The 12,715-nt window shown below is 42.5% G+C and overlaps 2 protein-coding genes across 6 annotated transcripts in view; both read left to right on the top strand.

Moving 5' to 3' along the window:
• unc-5 overlaps positions 1 to 12,715 on the top strand; it is an 89,955-nt gene that overhangs the window by 27,389 nt on the left and 49,851 nt on the right. For 3 of the 5 annotated variants that reach the window (XM_065486233.1, XM_065486066.1, XM_065486150.1), the window contains exons 3-4: positions 3,818 to 4,080; positions 5,294 to 5,510. In XM_065486233.1, the coding sequence (XP_065342305.1) occupies positions 3,818 to 4,080; positions 5,294 to 5,510 (480 nt within the window). Of the gene's footprint in view, positions 1 to 1,317; positions 1,409 to 3,817; positions 4,081 to 4,804; positions 4,925 to 5,293; positions 5,511 to 12,715 lie in introns of those variants that run through there. The other 2 variants (XM_065486318.1, XM_065486407.1) reach the window with 2 other exon arrangements.
• Positions 9,647 to 12,715, top strand: part of LOC135941576 (uncharacterized) — a 160,067-nt gene continuing 156,998 nt past the window's right edge. The window contains exon 1 of the mRNA XM_065487212.1: positions 9,647 to 9,665. The gene's annotated coding sequence lies outside the window, so the exon portion shown is untranslated. The remainder of the gene's footprint in view (positions 9,666 to 12,715) is intronic.

Below are 12,715 nucleotides of genomic sequence, written 5' to 3' on the forward strand. Positions count from 1 at the left end.
GGCGGACGGGCCAGTTTTTGATCCAATTTCAATCTGATATCGACAGCCGCACGCACGAATTTGTCACTCACGTTAGGCCGCAGAGGCTCTACGCTGTTGTGACACCGGTTAGCCATTCGTATTGACTGCAGAAATGATAAATGACCCGGCTGTTATGAGCCCGCTGGCGAGCCCATATATTATTCGCAAAGGCAGTTTTGCACCCGCTCGCACTCGCCGGCACCACAGTGAAGGGCGTCAATTATTGCCAAATCTGGGATCATATCGAATCTGCCAAATCACCGGCCAAGCTGTCAAAATTTATATTCCCACACGGCCGGGCAAAATCAATGTTCGCTCGTGATGTGGGCACTGCTTTGTCCCGAAAATAGAATGCCAAAAAAATTATGATATCAAGTTTTGAGTATATGCAGACAGAGATTTATTTGTCAGCGAATTGAGAAACATATTTTCATTTTCCAAGAGAGTAAATTGCAATAAATTCATAGAGAACCAGCTGTTCAAAATCTCGCAAATTGAGGTGGACTTTTACGAGACGCCTACAATGATCGACCAAAATTGGAAAGCAACGCTCTACTGTAACAACCACATTTTTACGAGTTGCACAATGTCACGGATCCTATGTATGTTTTTTCCCAAGAACTGCCACTGTGAAGTATTAAAAGATTATTGTCTTTGTCAACTTTGTGACAAGAGAACGAGTTTCTTTCGTATTATAAAATTTGATAAATTATTAGCTGATCTCAAGCTAGAAATCAAAAGTAGAAATGGAGTTAGACACTGAGTTTAATATAACTCTAAAATTATACTTGGAATAAATGAATACTTAAGTTTTTTTTATATGTTTTACCCAAACTATATCAGTGTGGTATTTGAAGAGCTTGAAAACATTTTCTTTATTGATATCCCTGAGCCTCTGTAAGTGCCTGGATTAATTTTTATCAATTAATGTATGTAAACTAATAAAATATTACTAGAGATCGAAACATGAGGTTGCATCCAACCATAAGGTGTTCACGGCCAATCAATCCACTTTTTTCTAATTCTCTATGAAACTATCTTAGAAGACTTAAAACGTAAAATTATTCGAAATAAGCAAAGTAAACTGTCCAGGAAAAAACTATAGTGAAAATTCAAGAATATAGGTAATTTATTTCCTATGTCTATACTTGAATTCTATATTTTTCGACCATATAGCACAAGGTTCTGCATAAGTTGAATATCATGCGAGGTACCATCGATTGCTCTCTGCTGCTTAGCCCTGCACATGTCGACGTCTGCATTTGCATTCCCCGGTGCCTTACTTATCAAGTTAACTGGAGCGCACAGCGCGATCCCGCCGCCAATTTGATGCTGAAGTCGCACTTTTGATGTGGCTGGCCGTGTTTGCGTCAAAACATGTGATGCCGTGAGTGATAAATTATACCGCTGAGGCAGCGCGCGCTTGCTCGATAACCGATTCGCGCGCGGTGCCAATTCGCCGACTTGCCCGGATGACTGAATTTAATTAATTAACGCGCGAGCGTGTGTTTGTTTGAAGTGCCGAGCGCATCTCCCCAACGCTGCGCATGCTGACAAACAGAGCCGCAGCCGCGGCACATATGCGTTTTCCTACGTGCGTGCGTGTTGTGTGTACGCAACCTTTGCGCACTTTGCATCTTGAGAGCGCGCCGAGCGGCGCCTTGAGCTGTTGTATCTAATAAAGATGATGAGAAGCCCGTCGTGTGTGCACTCTGCCGTCTCGCCGCCCTCTCGCGCGCGCGTATTTGCCCTATGAATTAATTAATTTCCTGCAGCTCAGCGCCACTTCAAAGTTGCACCTCGCAAAAATGAGCAGCCTCCCGCCCCGAAAGTATTTGCCCTGCTCGAAGCGTGTGTAAAGCCAAAGGTGCGCACAGCGGCATGTCAATAAAGCATGTGGCTTCATTTCGCAAACGCTTTCATCTTCCGCCAAATACGTCACTCGCTGCTCCACCGGTTTACGTGCTAATTTTTGGTGGTTTTCCACGAATCAATTACTATAGGCAAACAAACTTCTTTAAATTTTACCATTGAAGAAGTGGGATTGAAAATGTGTAAAAATTTGGGAGGATTTAAATAAAACATAGAACACATTTTTTACTAACTATATTAATACTGATCAAGTTTTGCCAGACATTTAAAATATTTACATTTCATGGATTATCCAAAAATGAATATTTTGAATCGTTGTTAGGTTCATGATGAGTGATAGCCATGACAGCCATATCAAAAGTGAAAATTAAATGTTAACTTTTTAATATTGTTTCTCACTCACATAAAATTCATAAAATTAATTTTATATTCAATGGCTTCGAGCTACAAGACCTTTTCTAAGTAGAAGAGAGTTAAAATCGACAAATAAATTTGAGACTTATTAGCTTCACATACTTTACGATAATTTCTGCACAGTTCAAGAATGTTTGATTGTAATTTTATCTTTAATTTTAACCACCCATTTATTTTTCAACACATTTTAGAAGTCGTTTTAAACTCTTGCTGAAAAGCTAAATTTAAACTAGAGTCTAGAATTTGTGTTTGCAGTTTGTTTATTTGTTGTGCAAACAGAATATAACGTGAAATGGAGTGAAGAAGTGACTACGACAATAAATTCCGAGTTGTTGAGCGCGTTTGGAAGAAACTTTTTCATGGCCGACAGAGCTTGATAAATTTTGCATGAAACAAAAGCGTGCGATCGACTCAACTGGCTGAGCAGCATTTTCCCGAAGCACGACACAGCGTGAATTTTCGTTCCTCTCTGCGACTGAGTCAGTCGCTGCGGCTGTTCTTGAAAAGTTTCTTTCCACATTGAATTGCAAATGACCGCGCGCAGCACAATTTATATATTAGTTTACACAGGCCAATAACAAGCTATTTTCGTGGGGTTTCTCTTCTCAAAGTGCCTGTTCTTCTGCCGACGGATGAGTCGCGCCGGCAGATCGCGCCCTCGGAATAAAATTTGAATAAATCCGCGCGCCGGTGTCAATCTGCTGTCGTGTCGCGCGCACTAAAATCAAACGAGATACATACTTAACGCCGATTCGGCACATGCTGTCGCGCAACAAGATGCCCTAGCTCACTTTATGATGTATTTTCTCTCGCGCGGCAGCCTCGCCTAGCCGTTTCGGGCATGTTCGCCATCCCACACGTGCTCATTGTAATTCATAATTTTAATCAAAACAATCTCTCAACAAGCGTTCCGCCTCGGCTCAAATTAATTTATTGCCACGGAATGGGTGAATAGGACGCGCTCTCGAAAGCCAATTGCCCGTGCGCTGTGGAGAAATTGGTCAAGAGTTCAAACTCGTGGGAGAGGGAATGACCGATTCCTCGCAGAAAGCGTGTGTGTATGTCCCACAGCTGGAACACGTCAAAAGAAAATATTGTGCTATAGCCGTAACGGTTTAGTGATCGTTGTACACTCCTTTTTATGTGCGTAAATTTGCAAAATGACGTCACCAGTGGAATACAATTGTGAACGTGCATTTTTTAAGATGAAGTGAGAACAGAAATTTGTTAGCTCAGTTTTCTTATTTTTACGAGATGTCTTTTCAAATACCCGAATGATTTAATATTCGTAAGTTAGTTTAACCGCAGGAAGGACCTCGTTGAAAGGAATCAAAATCTATGTAGCAGTAAAAAATTATGAAGGGCTGTCAAATTTCTAGAAAATAAGCATGACCTGTAATTTCACTGTCTTGTCTTGGTTATTTTGTTTTTGTTCATGTCGAAACAATCAATTCAATCAAATCCAACAATGCAAGTTTTTTTTTAAATTTGTTAAAATTTCTTTTTGCAGAGGAGGATGGACAACTTTTGTCCCACCAAGACGTCCAAAACATGGACAGCCTACTTCTGCCTGGCATGAAGACTCACGAGGACGAGGAGGACGAATTTGAAGATGAGTACGAAGATGAACATGTGCATCCTGGACCGTCGGTTGCGCCTGCCCTGAACCATCCGGCGGTGTCCCTGCCGATCTTCCTCGACGAACCTATTGACTCGTACGTCATCAAGAACAAACCGGCAACCCTCAGGTGCCGAGCTGCCCACGCTCTCAACGTAAGTCTCCTGCTTTTCGTATTATTCCAATTTGAATATGTAATTCGTTCTCGGGTAGGATAAAAAATCAATTTGTCTGCGCCATAGATTTCAATTGGTGATTAGTGAAAGGCGAATGGGCTGAAAGAATGTCCATAAATGTACACACCTTGACGGAACGAAATGGACCGATTTTATTATAGTATGTGCCGGCTGGTTTTGCTCACTCAGTTTCGATTCGAAGCTCGGTCAAGATATAAATGCTAATGGCACGAAAGAAATAGCCCCAGGATATGTCGCGCTTTTTTGGCAAATGTGTGTCAATCGATTTTGCAGTTCAGAGAGTATGTTGTTTCGTAGAATCGGACGGATAATATTGTTGAAACTCCGGAGCTCAATTTTATTTCGATTTAAACTCTATTGGAAGAGACAAGATATTTTTTAAATATAGTTTTTATTGGTAATTAACATCTTTAGACCAATTTTTATGTAATTGCTTCACATTATATTTTGTTGCTGATTTTCATTTCCACTTCTGTTCGAAAACATGCTCATTTTCTTCTAGTATTATTACTTATTGTGGGATTCTCCCTGATCGTGCGCAAGTCTAGTACGTACGTCGACCTGATTGTGAGAATGGAGTTGCACACACACCATTCCAGGATTTTCGCATTGGCAGACGAATTCCAGCGAGTGAGTCCTCTCACTCAGCCAGTCGTCGCTGCTTTATAGCCTGCGAATTCCTAAACTGCGTCGCACAGCAGCAGGCTCTTTTTTGCAGACCCTGCATAAATGATGCTCCACTGTGCCGCGCGATGAAATATATTTCGCGCTGCTCACTCTCGCGTCATGGTGACACATAATCGTAAATTGCACAACGTCGTGCTGCTGTGCTGATGCCGTGCGCTCGCTCGCTCGCTCCGTACATTATCATTACATTATGACGATTACTTATGCGCTGAATGCGGTCATGCTGAGCTATGAGAATTTTCAAGAGCATGAATTAACGTTATTGCGAGCATAATTTCGGAGGCGTGCGAGCGCGTGACCCGGCCGGCGCCGCGCGTGCAGATGTGCGAATCGCGCGCGGCTCTTATCGACGCTTTCCATCATCGGCTCGCGGCGGCTGGATTTTTGTTTGCCCTTTTTTCCCTCTGATATATGCACGTGTTCGATGCAAATTATGCAGAGTCATGCAGCTTGGAATTGTGCTCACCAAGTTTAAAATCCTCAGGTGCACTTCGAGTGCAACGGAGAGGGCGCCGACACCATGCAATCGGAGCAGCATCACTTCGTGGACCCGATGGACGCCACCAGGACCACCGAGGCGACGCTAAACATCTCCAAGGACCACATAGAGGAGTATTTCGGCGCCTCGTTCGAGTGCCTGTGCGTGGCCATGTCCAGCAGGGGCCGCATCAAGAGCAGGCCGGCCAAACTGAAGGTTGCATGTGAGTACAGCCCGTTTCGTAACATTTTTAATTAACGTGAATAGGAAACTGCATGCACACGACCGGGGAAAGCGAGTCGTGATCCGGTTTAATTAAACGCTGCGCTACGGATAAATTGAAACTTCTTTTAGTGTAATGACTGATTGTATCATAGTTAATTATTAGCTCTCGTATCAAACGCGCGGGCTTGTTTGCTCTTTACGTGGAAATTGCTTTATAAAAGAAGATTGGAACGCAGAGAGTGGCCGGCCAGGCGAATTATCGTGGAGAGCAGATGGCTCACGCACGTCTCGAGACGACGATAATCTCTTTTAAAGTGCTCGCTTTTGTTTTTCACCGCGGGACTTTTCCTAAAAGCAATTAGAGGAATGTAGAGAGTTTGGACAACACAAAAAGAGTCTCTCTTCTTGAATTCCACTTGTTCAAATACCGAATATGTTAAAACGATGTTTAGCCTGCATTCCTTGAACAAATATTTGAATACTCCCAGCACAACCGGGTCGCTGGTTCTTTTGTTGCAAGTAAAATACTCGACTGAAACGCGTACATGAGGAATTATTCCGTGTGTGCACAAAAGCGAAGCGCATCTCCAGCATTGCAGCCACAAAGTTGCATGCGCGCCGAAGGAATAAGAGAATGCATTCATTAGAGCGGCGTAAAAGGGCAAAAATTGCTTTGATGGCGTATAAAACGGCTCCGCGGGGACTTGATTAATGCGCTTTGTGTACCTGATGCGCGTCCGTCCAGCCGTTTAAAAACGCTTGTTAGAAAATACGACTCTCGCACATTCGTTTTTCGTCTAGAAACAAAGAGGCTGGGTTTGCTTGCACCGAAATGAATAGCAGGCAGCGAGGCCGTAAAGCTTTTAGCACCAGTAAGAGCGCAGAGCGAGAGAAAAGTTCGGAGGAGGAAATTTAGTGTTTTCTGGTTAATGCGCTGTTTGTTTTATGAACGCATGCATGCCAGGCGAGGAAAGAAAAGAGGTCGTGAAACAACAAAACTACGCCGCACGTTTCCACTAGAATAAAAGAAAGGGGTTGCTGCATGCGGGAGGAACACAACGCGGCGCGGTTTTGTTTGCCTTCCCAATAAGGAAGGATTGTGTTACACGCTCACCTGAACTATAGGGTCAATAAAAGTAATTATCGTGCAAACGCCAGCGTGGTGTGCATAAAAAGCGTTCTCAGTAAAAAAAGATTTAATGATGATTGAATACTCAAACAAAAACACATCAAGATAGTTTGCAGGAAAAAACGACAAATTGTTTTTGCTGATGTCGTTTAATTTTTTAGTTGGCGCATCCTCAAAATTACAAATCAGTGGCGAGCCCATTGAAGCACCTTCTTTCGTTTTAATTATAACAGAAGCACGAGAGGAGACTCGGACCATAACACAAGATCAAAAGCTGAAATAAAAAATTTCTCCATTACGGCGCGTCATAAAATTTCTCGGCCGTCAGATTGTGACACACCGAAAGCACCACATGCTGCTGCATTACATCAAGAGAGCAGGATCAATATAGTCAGAGCAGCGGACGACGGACGGGACGAGTGATCGAGTTCCTCCCCAAGAGCCGCCAGTTTTTATTATTAGCGCAAGCAGTCCATTTTCGACGCCGGCTTTCCCTTTTGATTAGTCGTCTGGACCGGGAAAATGACCTTAAAGAATAATACCACGCGACCCCTGGTGCGATCGACCTCTGGTGTCTCCGCACGAGCAGTGTCAACTAGACAACTTTTCGTTCAGGCTGTGCTCGCTTCGTGACCAAATTAAGCGGCTTTAATGGATGTTTCTCACACACCTTAATCCCGATGAGCTATATTACAATCCGATATGATATAGACGCTCTCGAGCCACTAATATACGGAGGAGGTGGAGCGCACTGGCAATAAATTTTCCACCGCCGAGCTTTCCTTTGCACGCGTAATTAAGTTAAAAATAAATTAGGCCGCTGCCCGCCGGTTAATTAAGGAAATAATACCACTTTGTGATGCTGCTGCTGCTGCTGGTGCGCGTGGGGGCGCGTTTTACATGTGTATCAGTGGCTTTGGACAGGCGAGTGTGTGTGAAATAATGACCGGCCGGTTAGTTAGGCTGCCGGGTAATTAATTAATTCACGCCTCCGTCGTCGCGCATTGTTCGGCGCATGCAATTATGCAGCCTCTCAGGCCCGGAGAAAAGTCAGGATCGGATTCGATTTGGGAATAAATTATTTTGTTGTTTATCATACAATCGGGAGGCTGAATTATTCTCATCGGATGCGCGCCAAGTCTTTATTTCTCCTTCGGCAATGGAAGGAAATAAGACGGCTGCGCAGGGAGAATAAAGGGAATGGGAGCTCCATTTAATTGGAAAAGTTTAAATTTCATTAAGGATTAATGTATACTGGATATATCAGTGAAGAAAGTTTGCCCGAGGAAATCGTATTCGTTTTGCAGCTGGAAACGCTTTGCGGGAATTGCTTTTAGGTTGATTACTGACTCATTTTTGCGACTAGAAATCGGCATGGAATCGTACTTGATTGGGCTCGGCCAGGGAAAGATTGTATAATTACGTCTCAAAATGAAAAGCGGATGGAATTTGCGCCACGCATTTCCCCACTGCTCTCCTAACAATATGCAAATGAGCGTTTGCGATACAATCAACGGGCAAGTGTTATAATGAAGTCGGGTCGTCGTTTTCCGCGAACCCGGCTCGAAAATTGCTTTTTAGAGTGAAACAACGAGACACTCCAAGTTGTTGAAAAAAGGCGAGGCCGGTTTTTGCGGCGCGACGCTGACAGCTCCTGACAGGCCGGGCGATTGCGGGGGTGCCCCCTCTGCTTATGTACCCAGCTTGGCTCGGGCCCAGCCGGAGCACTGCACGCTTGACTGTTTTCCATAATTAGGGTCACGAGGTTATGATTTTTGTTTGAGTTTATTATAATGGTGCTAGCAGCAGTGTCGTGACATCACTCTCCGCGCGCCTTCGGAGTGATAACCGAACCGAATTCGAGCCATGAAGCGTGTGTGGCGCTAATGAAGCAGCTTTTTAGTCACGAGCGTCTTATTAAAAACAATAAACTTTATTCCCCGGCTCTGGCGGGAAAGCGCAGCAAACATCTCCACTTTAAATTCTTGTCTTATACCCGCGCCCGACAAAAAGTATTTATACTGCTTTTGGGCAATAAAACAACTCTGCTGGTCATTATAATAATTTCCATCAAGTAGAGACGAAATCACATTTTATTCTTCGAAATCAACTGCTTTTTAATTTAATTTCCTTTATTTGCATTACACAGCGGTACAAAAATCGAAGCTTCTCCATTTCTGTCCGCGCATTTACAAATGAGTCTTAAACAACAAAATAATTAATAACAATAAAGAAGAAACATAGTGTTAACATTTCGTTATGTTTGTGTAACAAGCGAGTGTGTGTGTTTTGCTACATTTGATGCTCTGAAATTGAGATAATCATCATAAGTATAAAATTTGTTAGCATAAACAAAATTCTTTAACTGCTTTTCGTATTCGTCTAACTGCTGCTCGCCCCGAATCTGCTCAGGAAGTTTATTATACAAATTTAGCATGTAAATTTTTGGATTTCGAGAAGCCGCCGCTGACACCTGGGAGGGCACAAAATAATTATCTCTGGAGCGAGTGTTGTATCCGTGCACCTCCCTAACTAGCTGAAAATAGTGATGATGACGACGCACAAATTTGCAACATTGCAATAGAAATATGGAAAAGACAGGCAACAAATCAAACTTCTCGAACCATGGTTTCGCTGACTCAAGCGGCACAGGAGAGCGCCAATAACGAACTCCAGCCATCGCCCGAATGAGACGCTTCTGCGCAACAAACACTTCCTGACGTACTTTGGGGCATGAACCCCAAAAAATCACAGCATACTGGAGATGGGAGTACGCGAAAGCATAGTACACATTAAGCACTTGTTTGAAATCAACAATTTTTAAAAGCGAAGTCACCATAAACGTCGCTGAGTGCAGCTTTTCAACGACGTACTCTCCATGACGCTTCCAGGAAAAATCCGCTGTGAAACGGAGACCTAGAATTTTAACCTCTGCCGCCAACGAAACCTGGAAACCGTTCAAACTCAACTCCTTCAGATTATCTGCTACAAGTCGGGAACCTGGCTTTCTGAATGAAATTACCACTGTCTTGTCGACGTTCATCCTTAAGAAATTTTCAGCACAGTAGTCCCGCATCGTTTCCACTGCAACGCCTGCCTTCGGCACCAACTCCTGCGGACGCGAGTCACAGATCAACAAGCTCGCATCATCCGCGTAGCTCACAAGAAAATCTGCCGTTACACGAACTGCCAAATCAAAAATTGCCAAATCAAACATAAGTGGAGACAGAATTCCTCCTTGTGGAGTTCCTCGCGAAACTGGCAAGTAGTCTGAAAAAATTTCACGCTCCCACTTGCCATCTCTTCGCTCAAGTTTGACGCACTGGAATCGGTCTGTGAAGGCAGATTGGAGCCAGAGGAGTGGAGACCCTCGCACCCCATGGTGCTCAAAATTTCTCAATATCAATTCGGGTGAAACTGTCCCAAATGCATTCGACAAATCAAAGAACATCCCAAGCACCTTTTGATTTTTATCCAAAGCCTCTGCCAAAGATCTCACGTATTCAAACAACGCCGTCGTAGTACCTTTACCATTTATAAAACCATGCTGCGAAGGCGGAAGCAACTGATTCTCCTGCAAGTAATTCATGAGTCGCATTAGATAACAATTTTCAAGGATTTTGGAAAATACAGGCAAATTTGAAATAGGGCGATAATTTTTGGGATTCTTCCTGTCTCCTTTTTTAAAAAGTGGTATTACGACCGCCTTCTTCAGAGCTAAGGGATACTCGCCCTGTTCAAAAGAAGCATTGATAATTTTAACCAAAGGAGCAGCCACAGCAGGACCAACACGCTTCACCAAAAACATTGGAATACCATCGTAGCCTCTGGATCGCTTTGACGGCAGACGTTTAATCCACAGTTCTACTTCAAAAGTACCCACGGGGAGGAGTTGAAATCGTTCTCCCGCAGGCTCCAAATTCTGAACTGGACGTCCAGTTTGATATGGTGGTGGCTCAATGAACGCCTCATTCAACAATTTAGCGATATCCTCAGGATCCGTCAGAATTCCACCATTGCCTTGCATTGCCAGAACGTAGCTTTTTTGTCGAATATTACCAATATTAGCGTTTATTACTGACCATGCAGCCCTAGTGCGATTTTCTGACTCCTCAATTAAACGACTGTTTTGCTGCTGTAATTCAGAGTGCAAAAGTTTTAAATATTCAAACTTCTTTACCTTCCGAAGATTTCTAAGCTTCTCTTTCAACGCCAAGTTAGGTGTTCTTCTCATCATATTAGAAAAGTGTCTCAACTCTTTCCTACGATTCTTGGTATCTTGAGATAGATGGACTTTACCTACTTGGTTTGCACGGTACAGCTTTTTCTTGAGTGGGAAACACCGCTCGAAACCAATCATGAAAATTGCCAGAAACATATCATACATTACACTTGCAGACTCTGCCGTCTGCAAGAAATTCCAGTCCTGCACGCCTAAAAACTCAGCAAAGCTCGCAATATTTTGCTCAGAAAAATTCCGCTCCATTCTAAACCAATCCTGCATCGGCTCGTGAGAGAGATTCAAACGACAAAACACACTTTCATGATCCGACAAAAAGTTCTCTTCCGCATAGCAAGTAGAGTCCATATCAACGCCATTTGCAAAAATCAAGTCTATCGCTGTACCAGAAGTTCTTGCAGAGTTGCAAAACCGCGTCACAAAACCACCGTTCAGAGGAGACAACTGAAATTGCTGCATGACCTTATTCAACTTTTGTTTTTTGGGGTTATTGGTCAACCAATCCACATTGAAATCGCCACAAACCAAGAAATAATGACACCTATGACGGCGGAAAAAGACAAAAAGATGCCGCAAACATTCCGTCAAGTACTCTATAAATAAATCGAAATTAGGATTCTTAACCGCATTAGAAGGGCGGTAAATTCCGGACAGCAATATTCTCTTCTCCCCAAATTTGAACGCGTGAGTGGGTTTAATAAATATTTTACAGCCTCGTAAACGCCGTGTGTGCAGCACGCTAGAAAGTATTAAAAGCGCGCGTCCCCGGCTCAGCGCACCAGATATATTATTTTCACAACATTTTTTGGACCAGCCATCCAGAAAATAGTTTCGTGCGATTTTTCGTGTCGTATTTATCGATGCCCGCCGGTCGTAATTTACGAGCTATTTTTTGCTTCATTTGTGTTCAGCCTTGTGTTGGTGTATACATTAGTGATTATGCGGTCCATCAAGCGGACCCTTTCTCGCTAGCTCAAACAGGTTCACGTGCTGTGCATAAACCTTTTATGAATAAACCAAATACATACATTGTAAAAGAATATAACAATCTCCAAGTTCATCCTGCAGTATATTGTCATCACATAAAAAACCTCTTTATATTTATTGACCAGCGTGTAAAAGGAGATGAAAAATTATTTCTTCAATGCGACAAAAAAATGACGGATATGTATAGATTTTTTCTTAAAGAACCTCTGAAGTGAAAGATCGGCACCCTGTTAAATTCAAAATTAATTTTCGATCTTATTATAAAAAAACCCTTTTTGTTCAAATACCCTTTAAATCGTACGCTCAAAGGGCTTTTTTAAAACTGCTCCGGTAGAGTTTTCTCGGGGTTTTGAACAAAAATATGAACATTAAACAGAGCAATAATTGATATAACTTTGATTTTAATTTGTAATGGTTACTCCAATTGTGCTGAAAAGGTGTGAGGCAAAATGATATCAAACGTTATAACGTTGGACAAAAATCCACACTGCTAAAATTAAATGCAGGGCATTCATGAATCAGCGCCTGTTGAAAGCAATCGGACTACCTTCATAGCTGAGCACAAATACATATAATTTAGCATATTAGCAATGATTACAATCAATCGTTTTCAATAGCTGGTGTGGTGATTCAAAATCCTCAGTAAAATATAGTGATTATTGTTTTGCACGGTTAAGTTATACTAATAACGAGGCTGTTCAGGGACTAATTTTCTTTGAAATTTGCGGAAATTTGTAATCTTAATTTTTTCTGCTTTTTCTTCCCACTGTTTTAGAAAACAAATAAAGCAATGTTTAGTATATCTTGGATTAATTAATCCATTTCCGTGACGAAATCACGATTTACC

Source organism: Cloeon dipterum, chromosome 1 (assembly GCF_949628265.1).
Source record: "Cloeon dipterum chromosome 1, ieCloDipt1.1, whole genome shotgun sequence".
Classification (NCBI taxonomy): Eukaryota; Metazoa; Arthropoda; class Insecta; order Ephemeroptera; family Baetidae; genus Cloeon; species Cloeon dipterum.